Below are 27,167 nucleotides of genomic sequence, written 5' to 3'. Positions count from 1 at the left end.
ATAATCGACTGTTGAAATAGCGTCCGGAAGAACTGTCTGCTCTTGTCACTGGCCAACTTGGCTCCATTAATAATTAAGTTTGACAGTACCTATGCCACAAAATTATGAACAATTCAAAAATTTTTCTTTTTTACCGAATGCCAGCGATAATGTGGCTCGTGAAACTAATATCTCAGATTGCTATTACATGAGTTTGTTCGCAAACACAAATATTAACTATTTGCCACAAATTGTGAACTTTATAACTGGTATCTAAAGTTATAGAGTCGCGAGCGGATCAGCGTGTCCATATACATCTTTCCAGATAGTTCTGTTTCGTGTTTCACTAACCAAGTTTTCATACCAACTTTCTGTACATAGTGTTTTTCATTTTCCAAGTACATTTAAGGCTCTTCAATAATTTTTGCCCTCATTAATTAATTAACTTGTATATCACAAGTAAAAATGAGCAACGTAACTAGTTCGTCTCCACCTGATTAAGCCGATGTGTTGCTACTTCAAACGTCTGCTACCCAAAATTCCTAATCAATGTTTTTTTAGCTCCGACCATTATGCAGATATTACCTATTTCTCAACTGAAATCTGAAACAACATCCAAAAACCATAATAATTAAAATCAATTTTGAATTTTGAATTCACAATTATCCTTAAATGTGTGTTTAACATCGCCAGGACCCCCATAATCAGTTCTATTGATAACATATTACTTCACGTGTCTTACTGATTTCCAAGTCCTTTGAAACTGAAACTATGGTACGGATTTTCCATTATTCAAGAAAAATGTTCTACTAAAACTAATCAAGGTAGAATAAAAAATATCAGCCAAGTGCTAAATCTCACGTACATAACTTCGCAAATATCGTCTTTAACTCACGTTGTTCGATTTTTAGTTTAAGAGAATATCTTTTAGAAGGCACCTTAGCATTTTTTGCGTGTAATAGATATGATATCACATCTACGATTAATTTGGTCGGCTAAAATCAGAACATCTCCACCGTCGGCCGGCCAATTTAGATTGCGCGTATGGTTTCAGTATTTTTTTTCATAGTATATATTTTATAAATATTCAATCGTATTGGTAATTAAATATAGACGTTAAAAGTACGACGGCAAACGTTGTTATTCACTTATCGACAAATAAATTTAATAAGTTTTAATTGAATCTTGGCCGGTTTCAAATCACGTATCACCGGCACAAATAACATTTGTGCACTTAGTTTTTATCAGAAATTGAAAATCTTGACAAATCTTCACTAAGATTGGGTCTACAACCACATTTGATCCATAAAGTTGTTTTACAGGAATTATCTTAATTTGACTAAACCCACCAGTGGGAGTGTTTGTCTAGACAAAGTTTTTTCCACGGTGAAGTTATTGTCAAAATTATTTCAAACATCGTTTCGTCTAAATTACTCAATCCAATGCGCACATTGTTAAACACTTAAATAAATCTAATACGTCATTACAAATTAAATCGAAAGTCGCTATGTTTTCTAACCATACATGCTTTTTTATCTGTCCGGAATCTCCTCCTTCCATGTTGATGAGTTCTATTTGTTTATCAGTAATTAAAATGGAAGGAGCAATTTCTGCGAACATTGGTATCAGAGTGATCCCTAAATATTACCATAAATTTAAAACGGGATAATTTGTTACAGAGAGTTCGCCGTGCTGCCAGAGAAGTCATGTGAAGGTTACGACCTGATATACCACCGCTTGCACTACACCGAGCCTTCCAAGTATCACTTTGAACCTGGCTGCAAGCTTCTCTTCATGACAGTTGGTAAGACAACCTTTGATCTCATAGGTTTCTCTTTTTGTTGAATAAAGATTGGAAGACTGGCAAATGATTCCATACCTCGCCAATGCGTCACTAAACCAAATAAAATTATCTTCATTATATTCGTAATTGCGTGGGGTTATTCACCCTTCAAACCGGAACACAAAACTAAGTATTGCTGTTTGCCGCTAGAATATATTGTGGTACCTAATCAGACGGGCCGAGTTCAGTGATTGGCTTTTAATTTAGCAACGAAGGCAGGTTGAACTATCATTAAACACTGTCAAGACGACTCATCCCATACTTGAAAGGAATATATATAAAAAAATGAAATATTAACAATTATAAATTACTTAAGTACATCGATAATTGAGTCATAAATCTATCGTAAAATTCTTTTATTAGACACGACTTTACTTACATGTACACAAACATGAGCATGTGTGTGCGTTTTTGTGTATGGATATACACACTTGCACACTATTGTATTTTTACGACGTACGAATGACTTGAGTAAAGAATACTTTACAAATAAACCTAACCTGTTAGTCCAACTTATATCGAAAACTACTTTAAGAAGTGTAAAATAAAATGAATTATAATTTTAGATTACCGTAAGTTCAATCATTAAAGTATATTAAACTGTATTTTATGTATAATGTGAAATTAACATAAGGATTATATATTTTTTTAGTCGAATTAAATAAGAGTCTTGTCTTAGGATATAATATTGACGTTTGATGTCGTATTGTATAACTATCTCGTTGGTTCAGTAGCTAATTTATAAGGCTGCAGTACTTAATACTTGAAACACAAACCGAAAGTATTGTCTATAAAAAGTTATCCGGTCTTTCTGTCAAGAAATATTCAGCTGCAACCCAGACTCTGGAAGTTGGCAATAATTACCTGAACTCTTTCCGAGCGTGTCGGATTATAAAGGTTCCGCAGACGAGTGCGGTCAAATATGTTTGTGAATAGAAGTTTGTGCGTTAAGTACGTCCTGTACTATTAATTATCATTATCATATTTTATTTTATTTAACAAATATCTTTGTTATTAGTAAGAAGGAGAAATGCGCGTCGTATTCCGCGTTCGTCTCCTACACTTTAGTTACACACACACACACGTTATATAGCAGAGTCGCCCTTAGGTCGAAATTTGACCATAAAAATTAATGATGACCATTTAGTATCGTTATTCAAACGCAAATTTATTTAAATAAATATTTTATACCTATATTATACGGATGGATGAATGGATGTAAATTAATTACGTCGTGAACGGATCCGAATGAAATTAACACCTAGATAGATTATAGTCTGTGCTAACATGATACATAGGGTACCTTTTATCCTTAAACTCTCTTCTCTCATCCGGACGGAGCCGCGGGAGGGATTAATTATAATGTTATGTTTATATAAATTCGTACTAGTACGAGTTGCTAGATGACGCTGTATGTCAGTGCATCGATAAACATGTTTTTCTTACAGGTTCAAATGCTAACACGACGCAAAGGTATAAATTATTCAGTCATCTCAATAATCAAGAAACTAGTAATTTAATATAAACAATACGTGACTATAATTACGTTTTGCCTCTTTATAACGATTATTTTTTATAATACTGTATAATTTTAAAAAGTTATCTAAATATTCAAAAAACGAAAGAGTTTTTTTTTTTTAATCAAGGTTATACGATACGAAATAGGCACAAGGCGGACGGCTTTTGTGAATGTTGTTGACCGTTAACATTTTTATTCGATTAGGTCCACTCGAAGTCGATTAATGTACTCAATTTGCTAATTATATGATAAAAACTTTGATCGTCGTAAAATAAACGTACTATAAATATTAGTAAAAATCTCAGCGCTGTATGAAATCTTAAGCAATCCTTGCATCGTCTAAAGAACCTTCGAGAACTAAGATGATCTGTATCTTGTGCCTGTAGTTATATTGGCTCACTCACCCTTCCAACCACAACACAATAATACTAAGTATTGTTGTTTGCTACCTAATAATATAGTGCTATCTAACCAGACGGGCCGAGTTAAATGATTGGCTTTTAATTTAGCAACGAATGCAGGTTGAACTATCATTAAACGCTGTCAAGTCGACTCATCCCATATTTGAAATGAATATATATAAAAAAATGAAATATTAACAATAATAAATTACTTAAGTACATCGATAATTGAGGCATACCCTGCCCTAAGAAGAACCGGCACAAGAAACTGTAAGTGTAAAGCAATCCATTTGTATGAATTATAATTTTATTATAATGCTTTATAATTGTATAATAATTGTTGCAAATCATTCGTCTTCAATTACGTATGAATTGTTTCGATGTGCCAACGACAGACAATGGCTTTTGTGACAAACGTTGCTGTACATTTGTATTGCAACACATTGTATTTAATTTAATCAATATGTCTGCAATAATTAAATAACTTTCTTAAATTGTATATTAATAATTTCGTGCAGGTCTACGGTAGACCCGATTTAAACTTATCACACAATTATGGATCGTTGAAAAATAATGATTTTATAGTCAATACGTGTTTTATCCGCAAATTTGAATAATCGAGATATTCGATATCAAATTCATAAAATTCAATGACATGATGACAGTTCAACGGACGACCATATTTGACTTTTACGGGTGCGTTCGAAAAGTGTGTTTAGTTTTATTTGTTTTACCTGAGCGAAGCCGGGGTTTCATCTAGTGATAAATATTCGAGTAAATATTTAACGATTTTACTGTATTTTTAAGAAACGGTTTTTTAAAAAAGCATCTATATTATTTATTGTTATTATGTGCTCTAAAGACTATATTTATTTTTCATATTTATGTATGAAAAATATACGACTTCAAGGTCGTGACGAATGACGTCATCTCACTAGTACGGTCAACATAATATACTTAGAAAAATTTTAAGAGTTTCTTTCATGATGTTTTCATTCTAAGTTAGAAGACTAGCTAGGCTATTAAAAAATTGCAGTTAGGTTAAAAGTTAGCTCAGTAGAGGATTAGCTTAGCTATAAGAATAAACATGAAACTCACCGCAGAATACGATGGTAAAATGTCAGAAAGTGATATAGTATAAAATAAGTAACAGAGCATCGACAATTCTATTTTTCTGTGATTCTTTAATTCCGGTACCAGGCGACAGATAACATAAAAATATTTTACACGTGCGTGGCCAAAACGGGTAGCTATGGCTAGTCATAATCCATAGTTGAGATAGCTCAGTGGTCAGATAGATCGTGGGTCCTAGTTAACCATTTTGGGTTTCGAGTGATGAAAAAACACTGTATACGTAATTAATGTACATATTTCATCTTGTAAATACTAGATGGCGTTATGTCAAAATGTAGATAATTCTGAATCGCGATGGCAAGGTTCGCTAATTGTTTGCATATAGCATTTATAAATTCTTTGAATAAACATGGTTACCAGTGGCACCTAATAGTTTTAATAGTAAAACGTTAGTGTTGTGGAGCATCCTTAGGATCGACTGAGCTAGTTGTTCAAACACTAAGCGCTTTTCTTACTTTCAAATGTTGTTTGTTTTAAATGTCCTTCTTGGTGGAAAGGAAGGGATTATGTTTATTACTCAAACCACAGTCGAAGGTATGGTCGAGTCGAATGTCAACTTACTAATTAAGCACCAACTTCCTTTATAAACGAGATAATATTTGTCGTAAAATAACCTCGCACACGCATAAATACTGATTAATTTGACAAGGACTTAAGCGGATTATATAAAAGACTTTAGATTTATTCATTATTTTAATTAGATCTCCATAGACACGTTGTTCGTGTCATGATATTTACCTTATTGTAAATTTATTGGCGCCTGCATGGTTTTATTGTTCGGCATCACTATCTAAGTTTTAGAATTATTTCAAAATACAAGTTTTGCATTTGATTCTACGGCGAGTTCTACAATTACAATTATTTGTTGTTAATGTAGTAATTAATTCATTGCACAATATCGATCATACAAGAAATAATAATAATAATTTAAATAAATAATAACAAAAAGAAAAGTTGAGCAATGCCGTACGTATCCCTACAAGAGATCTAGTAGTGTCATTTTTGTTATTAATTAAATCGTTATATTATAGTTTTGTTACTTGTGCATGCTACGTATCCTTTACGTATGCAATTTAAGAAAAAACTACATTTAGATATTTTTCATTAAATCTTCAATAATGTTAATTATATTAGTAGTCGGGTTTAAGGTATGAACAAGTAGTCTATGTTCTTCCTTGGAGTTCAAGTTTGAGTTTTCTTCAAACCAAATATCATCGAAATCGGTTCAGTCGCGCGGCCGTGTAAGAGCAACAGACGGACAGGCAGAGTTTATTTCGCATTTATAATATTAGAATGGATTATTTAATAATTATGTTTATTGATTGATGGAGTCGTCCTATTGTTTAATTAAAGACGGCCAATAACAAATACCGTGACGTCACAAAATGGTCTCCATTGTAAAAATCAATGCCTTTATTCTCTATTTATTATGTTAATTTTGTATCAAGGTTAATTGCAATGGAAAATGATGTCTGTTAGAAAAATATTTGACGTATCCATTTAATATAAGGTCAGTTTATTTTTATTTTAATTAGACAGTGTAATATTATCATATAATATAAATAAATTACGCTTCCTACTTTGATAGCAAAAAATGGTCTATGAGAAAAAACGGACGTTAAAGATTTGATGATGGACGGTAATGTTTTTGTTCCCCAAAGTTTTATAATACGCTGTTATTTGTTATTGTTTCGTACTTTTTGTTATTTGGATTAGAAGAAGTACTGATGTTTATGCCCATATTGACTTTGGTCAAGGTGGAAATTCTCAACGGAAAGTAGACAAGTTTCCAAACTCAGAGACTCTTTTCTCTCACTGTCGTAGTAACATTACGTCTGTCGAGTGTCTGTTCGAGACTCGGAAGTAAAACTTCTGACTGATATATATTTTGGCGCAACAGTTTGAATCCAAGCAGATCGGCAGCCTTAGTCTCTAGACCAACGAGACAGTGAGCCCTGCTATGTTATTGAGCAATATTCACAAATCCAAATGTACTTCCTCGTTAAGCAAAAAGTAATACGTACGTAAGTATGCTAAAAAGTATAATGAAGTATTCTGTTTGATCGTATTATTGTACTATGGTATTGGATAATGGAATAAAAGTAATTTAGTTCAGAGACCAGTAGATATCTGGAACAGCCTCGTCTTATGCACACCTAGCAAGCGCTGCTCTAACGACCTCCAAAAATATTTTTAGCAATTTGAACTTTAAGTTTTGTATACATGGTCGATTTTGGTATGGTCGTCCTCGTGAACAAACCTGATGCCATCCTTTGTATTTCAAAGACTTGTGGTTGGAAAAATATAAAAATCATAGATATTGTTTTTCTGCTTCTACCTAATAATAATAATGTCAAATTTTCAAGGTCACATCTGAAAGTTTGTTACTTTTATTGTAACCTTATATACTTATTACTAGCATGTTTTAACCCAAAAAGGTTGTTGATTTCTAAAGATGCATTATGAGTACACCTAAACCCCAAGCCGGGTTTCGTAAAATCCGTTCTTAGCGGATATCTACACCCTATAAGGCCTACCTGCCAAATCCTTCCTTCAATCTTATAGATAGGCATGTCTCCAGTCCCCACACGTTTGTGTGTGTGTGTGTGTGTGTGTGTTACGTTTTCCCTAACCGCTAAAACGAAGTTAATTGAAACTCTAAATAAAATTATTAAATTATTTTTTACGGTTACAATTTTCTATACAATTTCTGCTAGTTAAATCTAGTAGGTATTTGGCAAAATAATTTGCGTTTATGGTCATAATTATAATATGAATATATTTTATGAAATAATTGTAACGCACATAAAAATTAAATATTCTAATTTTGCCGAAACCAAATACCGTAACGTCTATTTGAATATAAAATTTGTCTTAATACTTAAATATAAAATTTGAATAAGCTAGTTCTAGTCGACTGACTCTGGTAACACTGTTTTACGTACCACAGATAATAAACAAATACAATGATTATCATCTCTCTAATTGATATTCCGTGATGTTGATATTCTACAGTTCTATACAGCGGAATAATTTTGCATCTCAAATCATATGCTGCTGACATATCAGTTTGTCAAAAACAGGAAACTTGCTCCAAATAATCAAGCTGATTTTCTTTTATTCTTAGTAGTATTCATGTTTAAAGCGAGGTCTGTCGTTTACCAGGCGTCGCGGTCACTTGACCGGCATATGGATGTGAGACTTCTGGAATAACTCAATTTGAGCTCATTTTTTATTTTCATTTTCATTGTTAAGTACAACTGATTTATATACACTTGTTGATTTTTGCAATTTTTTTCTATAGTACAAAGTTTCTTCAATCGTGTATCGATTTTCTAAAAAAGCAGAATTACATTCTGAGGTTTTATATCTATGTATTTATATTTATCTGTGTCATGCTATTATGACCGCATGAATTTCAACCATTTTTTAAATGAGATCGCCCAATTACTTCTTGCACTGGATGGTATGCAAGAAAGTATCATCATACTTATTTTGAGTAATCTATTCGATTCTTAAGATAAATTATAATCATTCCACCATAATTATAACTCAGTAATCTTACTTTAAATTTCTTCAATGATTGAAAAGGCTTAGTAAGGGTTTGTCATCGAGTTGAGAAAAGTTACACTTCATCTCCAAAATTTTAGTCACCAACGTAGCACTGTTCACTGCGGTCAAACAATTAATATTTAAACATCTCGGATTTTTCGAGTTCCGTACTTATTTGAGACTTACCGGCTAATGCATGCGACACACCTGACGCATTGCGCAAATTTATTCGTTGTGCAAACCTAATACACTTGCTTTATTATTTTGACTCGTGGTTACGAGTTACATATTTATACGAAAAGTAGAAGCGTGCGGTTTTATCCGAGTTTTTGCATTATACACGTTTGTTGTATCTATGTTTAAAATATGGTTATTGCTGTGTTATACTCGAAGTTTCAGATATAACAAATAAACACACACACATAAACACAAATAGTAATAACTATGTATGTACTTTAGTATAAGACTAAGTGGCACATGGGGTATGATATGTTAATCTTTATCGAATATTGCCGGTTCTAAGCCTGATAAGCACCGCTAATTTTTTCATATATTCGACATTAAAGGATACAAGGATATATGGATAGGAAGGATATATTAATAGAGGTTTTGGGGTTAGTCATTTTTGACTTGGCATATTAATAAATTTAAATATCATGCCAAAAAAAAATTGATACATAAGGCATATTACTCGATACAATATTAATGATAAAAAACCGTGAAGCAAGTGTTTGTTGATTCCAAGCAGGATATATATCAGTTTAATTTTATTTAATTGTTATACACTTGTTTTTAAAATGACAGAAAGGAGTCACATCTGGGTTTAATACATTCAAACCGGTGGTAGATTTACATTTGATTCATCACTGTGACAAGACGATTCAAATTTGCCTTTATAAGTCACTTCAATAAAGATTATTATGATTTTGTACTTAATTTGTATTCATAATTTGTCCTGTGTATGAATACGTCGGATGGCGATATTCCACGTGTATTTACCGGCATTGGAACAGTGTAAAAAAATAACCCCCAAATCTTCTCCTTAAAAATATATGTCTTAGCCCAGCAGTGGTGCATTTACAGGATGTGTATTTGACGAGGTGGGGTTTGGGTCCTTATAACATTAACAGCCTGTAAATTTCCCACTGCTGGGCTAAAGCCTTCTCTCCGTTTGAGGAGAAGGTTTGGATATTCCACCACGCTGCTTCAATGCGGGTTGGTGGAATACACATGTGGCAGAATTTCGTTGAAATTAGACACATGCCGGTTTCCTCACGATGTTTTCCTTCACCGCCCAGCACGAGATGAATTATAAACACAAATTAAGCACATGATAATTCAGTGGTGCTTGCCTGGGTTTGAACCCGAAATCATCGGTTAAGATGCACGCGTTCTAACCACTGGGCCATCTCGGCTCTCCTTATATATAGTAAGAGTAATACTTAAGTAAGATATACATACATAACAGTTACGTATGTATAACTCGCGTCATCATAAATGCCGCATAATCGTTTACAATAATAGCCTCTGATCAATTCTTGTGAATGTTTTTCCTTAACGACACACCGAAAATGTCTTGTATCGATAGATATGTTAATAAAGAATGTTATTCAGCGAATCACGCTCCGACCACACAGATTGGTTGCCAATAGCAACCACTTCGTTATGGTCTGCGTCGTCGTTTAAGCTTCAATGCCGTTTCTACACGACGCTTAATCACAGACCAAAATGTTCGGTATTGTATAGACTTATAGAGGAATTCAATATTTATTATCACTGTGTTCCTGTTGGAAGGGCAACCAAGACCAACGCAAGGGTTGTAGCGTTAGTTTAGTGTTAGTTAGTTAGACTGGTTCACAAGGGAGATAACAACTTAGTTCCCAATGGTGATGGTTTGGTGACGTTAGAAGAATAACAATTTCTTACGGTGATCAGCTCTTCTAATAAGTAGTATGATTGATTCTGAATTAAGTATCTTGTGACTTCAATGATATTACAATGACATCCCGACCTGATAGAGCATGAGCATTTGGAATTAGTAGAATGCTCACTTCCTCACTTCCTCATCAACTGACGTCAGGTTTATGTGCATAAGCTGATATTATATATGCAATTTATTTAATATAAGTTTCTATTACGTCATGTCGTCTCTAATGTTGTTCAAGAATGTTTATAGTCGAATTTTTAATTGGACCACAGCTCAACTTCACCTATTATTACTTTGTCGTAGTCATGTTACTTTTTATACTTAATAGCATAACTAGTTTTAAGTTTTAAATATAAAAGGTTATGCCCTTTTTTATACTATAATCTATCTCCGTACTGAATATCATTCGATCCGTTCGGCCGTTCGCATTTATAATATTAGTAATAAAACCATAAAAAATATATAACGTATATTAAAAAAACACGTACGTAATCGGATTTTTTTTAGAAAGTATCATGTCTAAAACTATTGTAAAGAACGGAAAACGTATAATCAATAGTCAAGAAAATCTCATCTTGTTTCGACTGGTCGATAACGCGGTGATAATTTGATATTATTATTGATATACACCTCGATGACAGTCGGAGGCACACTATCGGTAGAGTTGATTTTCACTTCTGCCCGTCTATGATTCATAAGCTTGATTTGTTTTTTTATAATTGGAATTTTCCAAACCATAGAAACCCTCACGATACTCAATTAAGGTTATCTCTCTAAGTATAAAACGAAGTCGTTTCGCGCCGTCTGTACGCTTAGATAATTTAAAGAACGGATTTTAATACGGTTTTCATCAAACAGATTGATTCAAGTGGAAGGTTTATAATACATGTAAAAGCCGAGAATTTCAACTCTCCTAGTCGAAATAAAACAAGTTTTTTTTGTTTTATATTTGTTCTTTAATCTTAAATTAGTATATACCCTTATTGTCGTTTGAAACTAAGGCGGGGTTATCTAGCTAAGATTTTTAAGAGAAGATCATTTTAATAGTGACATTTACCCTGTTAAATAATGTTACGCATATGATTTTATATACATATCCTAGCATTATGTAAAGGAGTAACTGTCACTTTAAAAATGGTTGTCTCCTAGAGACTTTTTGTCGAGAGAAATTGCGTCATTTAGCAACCTACCTGAACGTGGGTAGTGTGATGGAATAATCTTCACTTAAAATTCAGCGAGAGGACAGGTATTTTCCAGCTGTGGGATGCACGGGGTGTTAACTTTTAAATATAGGACAATATAATCGATCGCGTGTGACGTAGGACCGGACCTCATAATGACCTTTCCGTGTAACCCTTAATGACAATGTTTATCAACTTTATCTTCAATTTCGAAAAGCATCACGTGTCTAATTTATCAACAGCTTAATCGGTTTTTAAATCAATCATTTTGCAACTTCTCGGATGTAATTAATTAAAAGTTAATTTTAGTACTGAAAGGGCTTTGTTCAGTGATGTCAGGACTGAAGACTTGTATCATGTTGGATACTAGCCGCTCGTCCCGATTTCGATCGGCTATACTACAAATTCTCTCATACATGATTTTTGCGAAACTTCAAAGTTTACGCAGCACGATCACCGAAAACTCGTCAATGATATAATTTTCCACTGTTTTTGCAACATTTTTCATTGATAGTCGTAACTTTTGGTCGTAGCGTCGTATATAGTCTAGCCTTCCTTGATAAATGGGCTATCTAACACCGAGAGAATGAAATGCGTTCAACCAAACAAACTCTTCAACTGTATAATATTAGTGTAGTATAGATAGCTCACTCAGTTATTATAGTTACTATAATACCTTTGAACCAGTATGATTTTTGTCAGGGACACTGTTTACTAACGAAGGTTCCCTAATTTATTCGTAACGTAGGAAACACGGAATGATCATTCTTTGTACGAACGTGTACGCTTCTGCTTGTATATGTATATGTTAATATGTTCTGATACATTCTGAGATGGAACACATCTGTTTTTTTAAATGATTATGTAGGCGGAAGAGCAAATGGACCACCTAATGGTAAGTGGTCAACCCCGCCAATAGACAATGGCGCTGTAAGAAATATTAACCATTCATTCAGATGTTGACCCTTGTGCCTGTAGTTACACTGGCTACTAATAAAATTTGATCCAATCTGGTGTCATCAGATCTCTCTTAGCTGCTGTAAAGCGAGTATACAAGCTTAAACAAAAAATATAAACAAATACCTATAGTTCGTATAGTATCGAGCGAGAAATCTGCAATGTTCCGCACTCTATAAAGGTCAGATTGAAATCGTCTGTAGGGGATTCGTGTGACCTTGACACACTTGAGTACGAGTTGATGTGGAATCGACGATTTAACACCTAGGATATCATAAACACACATCTTTCAGCCAGGATATATTTATATATAATTACTATTGAACTAACATAACTTTGTATCTCAAGAGTACGTACTGGGTTTTTTTTTATGGCATTAGTTGGCGGACGAGCATATGGGACACCTGATGGTAAGGTGGCCTATAGATAAAGGCGCTGTAAGAAATATTAACCATTCCTTACTTCACCCATGCGCCACCAACCTTAAGAACTAAAATGTTATGTTCATTGTGCCTGTGATTATGCATATATATTGTGCATATATATGCGTTTCAGATTAATAGATTGTAGTATATTACCATGAAGATTTTGTTAGGGATAATGTATCTGTGATAGTTGAGTCGGAGAATATATTACATGGAAATTATAAAGCCCTCGTATGCATACTAGGCATTAGTGAGTATATTATGACTATATTATACTTGCAAATCGTGTTAAATATGGAGTGCTGCCAGAAGTATGGAGTCCTTAGCCAAAATTATAATCTTTAGTCAAATATTGTTATACTTCTAGCAAAATATTGATTGTACATCGAAAACCTAATATCAGTTTGGAGATAAATAAATACGTCAGATTTAAGAAGCGGCGCAAAAAAGCTATCATTTCCGTTGGATTTCTATTGTTTCTTACTTCACAACTCATTTATGAATCGATTTTTTAATTTTTTTTTTGTCTGGTACGGCATGTTTTACTTTTGGACAGATTTAAATTTGAAAAAAAAAGCTACGATTGATAATATTTTATGAGTTCTAATTTTATTTATAATTTATATTCTTCGGCTTTTTTTCTAAAGGAAATATGTTTTCAACATTTATTTTTTACCAATTTTTTTTTTTGCCAGAGCCGATGTAGCTCTTAATTATTATCTTAATTGAAGATTAAGGGTACAGGGCCTGACAAGTATCACTGAGCGACTTACTATGTTTTATTTCGTTTAAAATCTCATCTCGTGCTCGACGTTGAAGGAAAAAATCGGATTAAAGTCTTGCGTCCACAAGCTCCAAACTTCTTCAAGATTGCAGACCTTAGACCAATTGTGAGATATTTTCAGACGGTGACTTCATCCGAAACATTTTGGATGGATATTTTATTCTTATTACTAAGGAACGTTGCTCACACTGATTAATCGACGAAATATTAGACATCTTCTCGCAATATTAGATAGATATTTACCATGTTTTTTATTTTTATTTCGTGGAGCTCGATATTTCGACATTATCTACGAATGTCTTGTTCACGAGACTGTAAAAACGAGACTATAAATTTTTATTAGAAACTGTTAAGCGTTCATGTGTAACAAAAAATTAATTTCGCCTTTATAATATTAGTATTTCGTATTTTCCAGATTCGTGTTTAAGTAAGCGTGGTCCGCAGCCAGGACACATCTTCGTCTTCGACATGCGAGGTGTCAGGTTGGGACATCTGACACGTGTTAGCTTATCGTAAGTAATCTCAATAAAACTTATCAATACGAATATAATTAAAAAGGATTCGTTTATTTATACGCACTAATATCAGGATCTACCCGTTTTTAATTAACTTTTATTTTCTGCATTTTGATTACGCATTTTTGGGAAAATAATATGTTAAAATATTACATCAGGCTACCCACGGGTGTAAATTATCTATATATCTATACCTACTAATTTTACAAAAAAGTGTTTGTTTTTTGTTTTAATGTTTCAATTCTAAAATTTTTGTAACTGGTAGAAAGCTACATTATTCATGAGTGCTATAGGGTATAAATTTTTATTATCATTTATACCCTATTTTCCTTGTACGAAGTCGGGACTTGTCTCTTGTATTACTATATGTATAATTTGCTATACCAGTAGAAAGAAATATTTAAGTCTTTCAAGTCCACACCAGATGCAATAGGCAGATAATCGTTTCAAATCCGACGATATAATATTTCAACGATTTGTTTTTCCAAAAATTCTGGTGTTTGGTTGAAATAATAATAGTGTCATCTTCGTCCTCGTCGATATTAAATTCTCAAATATTAATACATTAAAGACAATGCAAAGAAGAATATTCTATTCAAAGATTACGAAACTTCTAACTATTATTAAAACGTCTACTTTGTTAATAATATTCTTAGAACTATTTCTTGGGTGGAGGACTTTTCATATACACGGTTTCCATTCATGTTTACTATCACGGAAGCTACTTCCAAACTTCTCTAACGTACTTCTCGTGTTCTAACAATAGGCTATTTGACAATGCGAAAAATAAAGTGTGAATTATTGTAATCAGTATATATTATGAGCTTCAAAATGGTTATTTATTAACGAAAGTGGAAAATAATAATTTATTTATTCAAAAATCCATAAATAAAAATGCATTTTTTTAAACGTTTGTTACGTGACACAAAACATTCCTGATTGGTCGGGCTTCTGATGACGTAACTTGCTTATTAGCCTCGTTTGCCTACTGTATACTTATTATTACACACGGTGCTGCTCGCCAGTTCTGTTACTTGTACTTGGGTGACACGCTACCGCGTGTCTAGATATGTGCCACAGATTACAATACAGGCAAGTGACGTCACCGCGCCATATTGTCAAAGTAGCGTTTTCGCGCGTTATTTTAAATAAGGAATTTTTATTTTAATATTTATCAGCAAATATGTACTAAAATTAAAAAAAAAAAATACTTTTACTGGGTTCCTCTACTAAACACTATAAAATGCATTTTAAAAACCTGTCAAATAGCCTATTCGATCACTTCATTCAGCATATGTCTCGCTCACTCCACACTCATCTGTCTCATCTCAGTTTAACGCATTCGCTTATCTATATTGTAAACGAATAAGAGATCTCGATTAATATATATTTACTTATAAAACAACAATACTCCACTTAAATCCTTATATATATTTTAATTTTATCTTAAATTTTTACGCGAGGCTTTATTGAATATCATAGATTATTTAAGCCCTCGACCAATGAAATCGCCTCATTTTGATTTCAAATATTGTTTTTCTAACTTTTGGCCTCTTGTACATGGAATAGAATGATATTATACCCGGTTTAATTTTTAAAATGCCTTCAATTGTACTAAAAATATGAGACTTAATTGATGGCCTATTCCGGATTTGCTATTTTAACGCCTTGCAACCCTGATAATAAATGACATCTGCCACCGTTACACCCACCATCAACCGATTATAATCTTCACTTATCATTATGTTTCACCACGTGTATGAGTGTTTATTTATATTTTTATTTATAATTATAAATTATATAACATTATATTATTAATATTTCAATAGCTTTCAAAAGGATAGACAAAGGTAATTATCGCGCAAATATTTCAATCACGCTTCGCCATTTTGATTTTAAATTAACCACAGATTAAAAAATCATTTACTTTAGTTTTTTTTGGAATATTTAACTTTTTTAAAATTATAGGTATTTTGTTTATAGACAAAACAAGTAGATCATATTGTCATATATTTAATTTTGTTTAAATTATATGTAATGTATAAGTTTCAAGTACCTAAATAATATCTATGCAAACATATTTAAGATATATTTATTTTTACATATAAAAATAGGTACTTTAAAAGACTTGACGAAATAATGCTTATTTATTTTAGTTGTTGTACTGAGTGTTTTAATTTAATGTATTAAATTAAGGTACAGTTATCAATGCCAATGGTTCATATTCATTGTTTTATTATTATAAATGAATTTTTCATTATTATTTATTTAAAGGTCGCCCATTGCAGACGTAGTAGGTAACGAAAGTTATTTTTGGAGTTCGATTGTTTCTATTTAAATTAATTCATAAATTACATTCGTGCCTTAGCGCTATTATTTATATTAGAGAAACATTATTTCGGCATATTTTGTTTGTATATTTCATATTTTTCACAGATGATCAATTAAGAATTTCAATTTCATCTCAAATTAATAAATAATTATTCTAAATTGATTTGATTGACTTCCAGTTCCCTTCGGAAATTCTTCCAGTACGTCCAAGAGGCGATGCCGGTGCGCATGCGCGCGATACACGTGTTTAACACCGAACCGATCATTGACAAGCTCTTGCTTCTCATAAGACCTTTCATGGATAAGAAGTTCTTTGACATGGTAAGTGCTAAAGGTGATATCAGTCTCTTATAGACATACACTTGAGTGTATATTCATTTCTATACCGAATGCCAAAATCCCAAAATGGTGGATTGGCTTTCTTATGATATCATTTTCCGTCGTTTTATTCTTTTCGTGTTTAGATGTGTCACTTTGAGTAAATCATCAAAGGAACCGTTGATTCGTCATTATATTCTTTTCAATCAATTATAGTCTTTTGTTTTTAATATAAGTAGTATTAGTAAGTTTATTTACGTAGGAATTATTAAAATTAAAGTATTAATTTATATACGTACATGAATTGCCTACTCGGGCGAGTTTGCAAAAAGTGAAATGTGAATCAGATATACCTTATTTATATCCGTCACAATTCGACCTCACATGAGGTTAAATGCAAATTGGAAAATATTAACATTCAACTGGACGTTGCGTACATAAGGAACGCAAATTTAATGTGGATTTTCAACCCAAAATAACTATAATTATTCGATAGTGGCATCCAATGTTATGTTCGTTTACTTGCTGTCGCATATTTCTATTTTTAATGCAGAAATAGTTGGCAGCGGTTACTTTTCGACTTTCTACTTTAAAATGACAAAATCAGCCCAGCGGTCGCTCACATTTTTGTATGGCGTCGGTAGGCGTACGGGCAAATGGACCCGATGATCCCTACAGCCCATAGACATTGGCAACGTATGAAATTGCAGTAATTTCTTACATAACCAATGTATGTGATAGTAGTTTAAATACCTATTTCAAATCTTCGTAATTTTGTACTCAAACATTTTCTCTTTTCAGATAAAATTCCACCACAAAAACGTGGACCTTGAGAAGTTTTACGGTACAGTTATACCGAGATCCGCCCTACCACCGGACTACGGAGGTACCTTACCAGACACTCAGACATTGCACAAGAAATGTATGCAAAATTTGAAATCCCTAGAACCGTACTTCAAAGCTGAAGAGGAACAGCGAATAAACGCTCTCCCTGATAAAAAACGAGACAAGGCAATGGAGAGAGCGTTTAAAAATTTGGACATAGATTAGTTTTTGTTGCTGGCAACACTTTAGATATCTGTCAATGTCGTACTTTAGTCATGTCTCGATGTTGCAGCTTAAATCATAATGCGTCATTAACATAATATACGTGAAATGGATAAAGAATATTGTGTACCTACTGTCTTTAGCGTGTGTTTTCTAGGTGTCGCTAGTATCCTTTACGAAAATGTATGATTAATACATTTAAATAATATTAGACATAAATAAAAGCGAAATGGTTAACTTTGACATGAATGGCTAACCTGATGACTACGCCGATGACGTTGTTTAAGGATTCTTTATATTCGTCTCCTAATTAATATTTAAAAATAAAAACGACTATGAAGAAACTCATTATCGAGAAGAATATTTTGTCGATTGCTTTAAAATAGATCTAGAATATTTATTTACGTACTTTGATTGAGTACATTTTTTTTTTTTTATTTGTTATCATGACAGTTTGATATATTTTTAAATTGTGGTTTGTGTTCTAGACTTAAGCGGTTTAGTTAACTTTATATAATAGGTATGTGTTGATATAATACAACATATATAATATATGGTATAAGAAATTATGGAGGATATGAATAAAACCATTTAAAATAAATATATAATCTAAATAGCAATGGTTTCTTCACTGGTGTCAGAGACACCAAACAGGAGCACTTATTTGAATGCAATTACAATTATCCGATTTTAATAATGTATAAGTTTAATTACTTATATTAACTTAGTAAATTAATGGTTTGACTGCTCGAAGTAATTACTAGCAAACATGTTATAGATCTGTCATTTTATTCTGAAGTTTTGATTGATTAAGAAACCACAGATTTGCATATTTAATAAAATTTGCTAAATATAGCTCTATTATATTATGTACTATAAAAAGTCTTTGATTAATGTGTCTTTATTGCTAATTATATAACAGTATTCAATTTAACTACTCATCCACTACAATTGTACTTTTAAAGTGAATATTGTGTCAATTCCATGTTAAAGTTTTTTATTTGTATTTCTCTTGTGGTTAGAATAGACTATATAATGTACATATATGTATTTCATGATTAAAAACTATAAAAATTGTTTATTTCAAAAACAGAACAACTTACTCGTAGCACTAGCTTAAATCATTGATAAAAAATATTTATTAGTCTGTGACAGCATTTTTTTATCAGTAGATAAATTGATACATAATTGAAAGTTTAACGTATTTTAAGCTGTACATGTTAGTAGAAATGCCTTATTGAATCTAAAATCGAATGTCAATTGCTTTAGTGGTGTTGCTCTATATAAAAATTAAATAATTATTACAACAAAATGATGATTGGTAAATACAAGTTCAAGTTTTTGATAAAATTTTCATACTAGGAATTGAAATTAAGTCTTTAGTGTAATATTAAATATACAATACGCATATCTTTCACTTTGAAATTATTATATGCCGCTTTATATTTTGGTTTGACTACTGAATTAAACATTAGTGTAGGAATTTTTATTGCTAATGTATACAACTATAAAATTCATATATTGTACTTAATTTGAGTTTTTTTAAATTATAAAATACTAGTAATGAATTTTGGAATAAAAAGGCTGGGTTTAGATCTGAATACCGTAATAAATGCTGATATACAGAATTATTTACATTATAAATAGTGATTTTAAGTAATTATATTTGAATGGTAGCTTAGTAAAACGTATGTGTGGGTTAAATGTCTGTATTGTATAATTTCCTTACCACAATCAAGATGTATTGATGTTGATGTATATATATACATATATGTATATGTGTAAAGAAAAACTCCTTTGTCAATGTAGTGTGATTTTGATCAGATAGTAACAAAATATAAAATAATAAAAATAAATAAAAGTCCAATGTTGTATCAAATGCTAAGCGCCATAAGTTACCAGACAGTTATTTAAATTTGTCAAAGTTGTATAAGAAATACTTGGATGGTCATAGTGTCGATAAATAGAAAAAGGAGGAAAATATTTTTAAGAAAAAAAAAATATCGTTAATATTTGTACTTAAATAAATACATCATGAGTCGCTTGAACGTAATAAAAATCTATCGTATTTTTTATTAATAGACAATCCAATGTGCTTTGTTTTTTTATTTTGGTGCTAAATTGTATACCGAAGGTGGTGGTACCTTATACTTAATTATATTTAATTTTAAATTTGATTTTCGTGATCATTATGATATTTTTATTGGTTCTGGGAACCATGGCTTAATGTATTAGTTATTAGAAAGCAAGAATAAATTTCTATTTGCTGTTATTTCCGAGTTTTCTTGCATTATCTTAACATTCGATAGTTGCGTTATACTTATATCCTGTTTATATATACTTTATTATTACCTATTACATTTGTTAAAATATTTATTTCCTTACTTTTTAATTAAATTGAAACCTACAGTATTCGAATATTAGAAAGACCACTTTTATACAATTTTTCGTTTTAATATAAATGAATATCTTCGTATTTATAAAAAGGATTTGATAATAATTTACTTTCATCTCTGCTATAATTGTAACTTAGAAATTAATCGCAATTTAAATAAGTAAAAACTTAAAAAAAAAGTACATTAGTTATTCATATAAAGTGTAAAACGTGGATTAAGGATTAAAACTTAAAAGTTAAAAATCAATTGTTATATACATACAAAAAGTATATTTTGATACTAGCAACTCTATTAATTTACATCTGTCAGAAAATAACCGTCAGCCGTCTCAAAACATCAACCACCTGCTGGATGCCGTGTTTCGTTTTATATCGAATCATTGTTTTATACATAACGAAAATTATAAATGAAAGTTACTTTGGAGTGAATTGTTTTTACATTTTTAGTAAAATTAAGATATTGTCGCTATAAGTTTTCGATATTATTGCGGAAATATCAACCACGACTTATTAATGGGTACGTAAAATACGCGATTCTTACTTAGTAGATTGAAGCAGTTTTTATTGTTAAAATTACAAATAAGACGCTTATATATTACAAAAACCCGTACTTTTTCTAATTCTTTACTAGACTTATACTCAATTATTAAATCTGTGCCCAATTAAAACTATATATAACTTAATAAACCTAGTCCACCTTATTTCTAAAAAACAAAATAAAAACACGTATGTTATATTAGTATACGTATATATACATACGTAAATTTAACAGAAAATAGTAATTTGAATTATTTTTTTACGATCTTAATATTTAATTACTTGAAATGCTTTTCTTATAAAACATGTATATTTTTTCTATGTATATAAATATATATATTATATTATATTAAAATTAATCTCCTGAGATTTATGAAATCTATTTATTTTTGAGCACATACAAGATACAAGTGATAATAATGTAAATGCAGTTCTAAATAGTGCAGTATATAAAGTGTGTAGGAATAATATATAAATACAAGATTTATAAGGTGGTAGAGAGGAAAAAATGCAATAACATAACATAAACTCAAGTAGTAATCATTTACAAGTGATCAAAAGCTATATAAGTGATAATTTTAAATTCCACCTACAAGGTTATAAGTATAATACTGATTTCTTAAAATAGTGGGTTTTTGTTTATATGAAATTTGAGAGTTAAGTCATAATCAAATATGTACAATAAGGCTCTATACAAAGCCTCTGTGAGCCTTTCCTCTTCACTATGATGTACTCAAAGGAGAGAAAACCTAAAATGACTAAAATGGTACTTTTGGAAAATGAGGTTAAAACTTTTTATTTTATTTCTTATTACTGACTTCTTTGGCACTATCCCTATTTCTTGGATTTCCTCTTGCTATGTTACAAGGTATTTGTTTTTATATTAGCATTCGACAAATAATTCATTGTTGTTTAATTTTAAGTTTATATTTAATGTTAAAATGTTAACTGATAAGGAGTTTTGCATGAGTGTATAATTTTTAATCTTTAATTCCCATACTGCACACATACTGTGTAAATGTTATTGTGTATTTAAATACATGTATATAGTTTACTATGTTTATTAGGTGGAAGGGTTTTTGACAAGCCCGCCTAGAAAATACTTGGAACATTTGTGTTCCACATTGTATATTGTGTGAACCAGTGTGTCTAGGCACAAGGTATAAGTATCCAAGATGGCAATGGAGATGCTAGGAATGATTAAAAAAAATTACAGCACCAATTTTTTTGGACAGTGCTGACCACTTACCAGCAAGTGGCTCATTTGCTCATCAAATTTAATAAGAACAGTAATTACTGAGTTTCTTGACAGATCTTGGTCAAAGCTAAATTCCTTTAGGCTTTCGTTTAAATTAATTTCTATAATATAACCATTCAAAAGTTTATATAATAACAAATATGTCACATAATATATATAAAAATATATAAATACTAGTAAAGAAAAGTAGCAGGCTCTAAATGTTATACTGCCGGCCTAAGACTTCCTCTCTGTTTAAGGTAGATTTTCATCTGACATGCACAGGTTCCTCATGATAATATCCTTACTGCCGAGAACGAGACAAATTATAAATATAAAATAAGCACATTATCAATAATAATTTGCAGTTCTTGCCAGGAGGTTTGAACTCGCAGTCTTGAATTAAGTTCTGTTGGGTTATTACGTTTACAGTATAGCAACTATTGCTATCAAATGATTGTTGCGGATTAATAAATGTTGCAGTGGATAACTGATTTATGGAGTATTATGCTACTGCCTAGGTCCATAATACTGATTATAATTTTTTGATTTGATATAGTAACTAACTAGTAACTCTATCCGTAATAGCCCCACTGTTCTAACAAAGTAGTCATATCGGATCCCTAAATGCATTATGAGTTCAAAATAATTAACATAAATTCCTTTTAATTTCTAGTGTACAATGGATGCAGTGGATAACAATCAATTCGAAGTGAAATCAAGTAAGCGAAAGATTCAAAGTGGACCAAACGTTTACTTGAACCCTGCTCTCGACTTACTCGCGAACGAAGACCCCATGTGCAACACAGCCATGGAAATAACCCCGAACAAGAGACGCAAAACAACAAAGAGCGAGATTGCGGCTTTTGAAAACACTGCTCTAGATCTAGGTATTAGTAAGGCAGCGGTCAACGAATTTCTACAGAGAGAACTTAATAATGTACGCAAGAATGTCAAACATTACGAGACTCCTATCAAATTAACAGAAAATCCAACTATTTCTAATCCAGAACCCATTTATGCCAATCTCTCTGAATTGTCCAATGAACGAAATAATTTTTACAAGCATGATAAAGAAGCTATACCAGATAGTATCGATGACACAAATCTGAATACAATAGAAGATGAAATTGAGATGGATTCTGGAATTTCAGAATTCGACAGCAAATTTAACACAGTCACAAATAGCGAGCTGGTTAATAATGATATTTCCGCTATAAGTAATACGACAAACATTCAGACAAATATAACAAATCAAATATTCGTTAATAATACCAGTAATTTAAGTTTCATCGATAGACTGGCACTTGATTCACCTGCAACATCGAATCAATCACTTTATCTAGATGATGATTTAAACGAAAGTAATATTATGGAGATTAAAACAATAACTATCATTACAAAAAAGAAATTAATACCGAATAAAAAGAACACAAATCCTTTCTTAGACCCGAATTTAAATGTAGACGATGTGTCCAGTGAAAATCCGTTTCTGGACGATAAACCACAACCCGCAATAGAATATAACGTAGAAACTGTAAACACATTTGATAGTAATGTTCCCAATAATTTGATACCAAGGAAATTATTCGCAAGTGACACTAACAGTACGATATCAACTGTGAATGAATCGTCTCTTAACGCTGAAAATCATGAATATGAAAATATAGATAGTTATAGATCTGAAAGTCCCGTATATGAGAATATCGGTGATGATATATCAGACATGTGTTATAATAAACAAAGCAAAATTCTTGGCTACGATGTCTCCCAATTTAGTGCAGTTGATATCATGAATTTAAACAAAAAGAATACAACTAACGAATCAAATGAATCAAACGAAAGTAAAAAAGATTTTAAACATATACTTAAAGCGAGTAATAAACTATCGAAAAAAGTATTCAAAACTCTAAAGAAGAAGTTAAAAGGAGATAAGGTTGAACAGAATACAACCTTGAATCCATATGAAGTTCCACGAAAACTTCCCAAACAGAAATCAGATAAAAAGGACTCGGGGATAGAAAACCCTGCACTAAAGCTAGATAATTCTGATGAAATAGAAATAGAGGAAATAGAAAATGAAAACGAATATGAAACAATAAAAACAATTGAGAATACAAGACTAAATACAAATGTAACTCCGTTGAAAGAAAGAGTTGTAGATAGCTTTGACCTCTCGCATAACAAGACTTACACACCCGGTAAGAAAGTTAGATTTGATGCAACACTAAATAGAGAGAAAATTATCACTGGGAACAGTTTTAATAGTGAAATCCAAAGTCCAGGGTTCGATTCTAAGGTTGAAAAGTATCATGACGAACTTGAAAATTGTATTAATGAAAGAAAATTCCTTCAGCAGAATATGTAATATATTTTGCAACTTTGAGTACTTAATTATAATGAATTAAACACTTAATTATAATTAATTAAAAAGCTAAAAAGGCTCTATATTATTATTGTTATAGTTTAGTTATACTTTTTACATAATGGAAAAAAGTTAATATCGCCTGAAGTAAGTTTCTCTAATTTATTAATACCAATCTACTCTATAAAAACAAAACAGTTAATACTTTATTTTCTTTCGTTTAAAATGCACTGATATTTTCTAATTATCTGTACTAGTGTTCACACAGTAGTCGAAATTCGAGTGTTATTACGTTTCGAACAATTTAAATTTTTTCCACTTTTTTTTTTAGTGGTAACACTAAAGTACTTTATTAACTACCAATCAAAACAAAAGTCGACTGGCAAACTGAGGAGATAGATAATTAACTGTATTGTAATTGCCTATATATGTAGATAATAATTCGATGAATTAATTGCTTGATGCAAATTATGAATTAATACTTGTCGCACTACGAACGAAATAAAACGAATGAGCCAACTTGGTTACCTTGGTGTGCATGACAACTACTCTTGTCACGTTCGTCAACGTAGTAGTGTGCGTTTACTTAGTAGCCATTAGTAGCCTGTTGGCCACAATTATAATATTTAAAGTGCTGTTTTGTCACAAATAAATCCCAAAGTCTGTACCTAAGATGTACTTAATATTTATTTATTATATACATTAATTATTAAGTTATTTATTTTAAGAATAATTTAAGATATCTTTAATGAAACGATCGTCATAAATAATATTATTAAGTACTGTTAAAGTCTCTTGACAGTGATGGTAAGTGGTCGTGTTGGATTTGCCGTCCCATTATAAGGCTGAGAACTTCGCTAACATGCAAAACGGAATTTCATCATCTGAGTTGATTCACTATTAGTAGATGTTTTTATTTAATGGTCTATGTTAGTACGAACTTTTGTCTTGACAATTTTATAAAAATATTTAACATCAATTACTGTGTGATAGATATCTTGCCAAATAAAAACACTTCACTTAAATACCAAATCGTTTTTTCCTCGAGTTATTCCCGTAATTAATCGCTCTAAAATTATTTATATATCGATGAAGAGTATTTTTCATACTCAGGGGGGGGACATGTAATCTTCGGTATCAAAGATCTAATTCTAAAATGTTTTCATTGCGTTGTTGAGTTCTATAGGTTATAAATTATATTTATGTCATATAATTTGTTTTATTAATAAATTGCATCCGTGCGAAGACGGAGTGAGTCGCTAGTTGATAAATATTAGTAATACATTGTACAATAAAACAAAACCATTAATATCTTAAAATAACACGACACACTACCCACAGGAAATGAATTAATATACATCCTTGACTGAAAATGCAGTCTCTGCACATATAGGATAATCGCTCATACACGTGACTCTCCTAATAGACTGACCCACGTAATAGAATAATGGCCATATTCTTATTGAACTTGTTTGCTGAAGTCAAGAATAACGAATGAGTATATCTTGTAATATGGTATACGGTATAACTCATGAAACAATGGAGTAGGTATGAAACGTAACCGTCTTGAAGTTTTGAAAGGTTTGAAAGGACGAACGATTTCAATTTCAACATTAATACCATCCAGAACAACCTAAGATCCGAAATCCCACGAAGACCATTGACACTTCAAGAATGACAACAGACATTCAATAAATATAAACATAGATTAAAAACTTAATCAAAAAAATTGACAATAAAAAACATACTTCAGATAAATTGAAAATGTGCGCTAAAAAGTAGAAAAAGATTATCTTAGCGTCACACGTTACATTAACAGCCTGTAAATTTCCTACTGCTGGGCTAAGGCTTCCTTTTCGTTTGAGGAGACGGTTTGGAACATTTTCCACCACGCTGCTCCAATGCGGGTTGATACACATGTGGCACAATTTCGTTGAAATTAGACACATGCAGGTTTCCTCACGATGTTTTCCTTCACCTTCGAGTACGAGATGAATTATAAACACAAATTAAGCACATGAAAATTCAGCGGTACTTGCCTAAACTGAAAACGTTAAAATAGTACAGCAAAGGGGTAGAGAGGATTTATGAAAGATCCTTTTTTCTCCTCTGCTCACTTAAGTTCCAAAATTCCTGTACAAAAGTTTATTCTGTTAGACCTCGAGATTTAAAATATGCGTTGTATGTCAGTCAGTCATTTTAACATTTTATTTAGTAAATGAATCCAAGAAGTGATCGCGACTTTTTCCCGAAATCGAAGCCATTGCTTCAATTTATTTTTAATAGAACACAATTATGAACGAGACGCATAAATTAGGTTTCCCAAGCGATGAAAGGATCAAAAACAACCTTATCATAAACAAATAAAGTTCAAAATTAAATGAATAATTTGTAACATTTTTTAAGGTTATTAACAAGACTTACATAATTGAAATACAACAGTAGTTTTAATAGTTTCAAATCGTTTTATTGAATTTTTTTTAGAGGCCTGAATTATATTAAGAATTATGCTTGGAAAATCCTAATAGATTACCGTATAGTATTATACAAATCATTTTATACTTAATTTTATAAAAGATAGAACCTTGAGTAAACTTACCCTAAAACTTATCATACTCGTTTATTAAAAATTCAATATACCTGAAAGAACCTTTCAAATGTTTTACCATATATTGACAACAGTATAGCGATCCACATACAATTTGCAGTATGGATTAGAG

At 31.5% G+C, this 27,167-nt stretch overlaps 2 protein-coding genes across 3 annotated transcripts in view; both read left to right on the top strand.

The window, feature by feature from the left end:
- LOC125071946 (alpha-tocopherol transfer protein-like) overlaps positions 1 to 20,185 on the top strand; it is a 28,026-nt gene extending 7,841 nt beyond the window's left edge. The window contains exons 2-6 of one of the 2 annotated variants that reach the window (XM_047682392.1): positions 1,659 to 1,783; positions 14,118 to 14,214; positions 16,047 to 16,067; positions 16,728 to 16,869; positions 17,668 to 20,185. In XM_047682392.1, coding sequence (XP_047538348.1) covers positions 1,659 to 1,783; positions 14,118 to 14,214; positions 16,047 to 16,067; positions 16,728 to 16,869; positions 17,668 to 17,916 — 634 coding nt within the window. In that variant the 3' untranslated portion in view covers positions 17,917 to 20,185. The remainder of the gene's footprint in view (positions 1 to 1,658; positions 1,784 to 14,117; positions 14,215 to 16,046; positions 16,068 to 16,727; positions 16,870 to 17,667) is intronic. The other variant, XM_047682393.1, reaches the window with a different exon arrangement.
- Positions 20,186 to 20,441: 256 nt separating this feature from the next.
- On the top strand, positions 20,442 to 24,999 carry LOC125071767 (general transcriptional corepressor trfA-like). The gene is made up of 2 exons (XM_047682130.1): positions 20,442 to 20,825; positions 22,759 to 24,999. The coding sequence occupies exon 2, from the start codon at positions 22,765 to 22,767 to the stop codon at positions 24,448 to 24,450; it is 1,686 nt and encodes a 561-aa protein (XP_047538086.1). The 5' UTR covers positions 20,442 to 20,825; positions 22,759 to 22,764; the 3' UTR covers positions 24,451 to 24,999.
- Positions 25,000 to 27,167: the final 2,168 nt, after the last annotated feature.

Source organism: Vanessa atalanta, chromosome 20, assembly GCF_905147765.1.
Source record: "Vanessa atalanta chromosome 20, ilVanAtal1.2, whole genome shotgun sequence".
Classification (NCBI taxonomy): domain Eukaryota; kingdom Metazoa; phylum Arthropoda; class Insecta; order Lepidoptera; family Nymphalidae; genus Vanessa; species Vanessa atalanta.
This window is presented reverse-complemented; position numbering and strand designations above follow the sequence as displayed.

Excerpts from the sequence above, each read along its gene's own strand:
- LOC125071767 (XM_047682130.1), top strand. The coding sequence starts at position 22,765 with ATGGATGCAGTGGATAACAATCAATTCGAAGTGAAATCAAGTAAGCGA.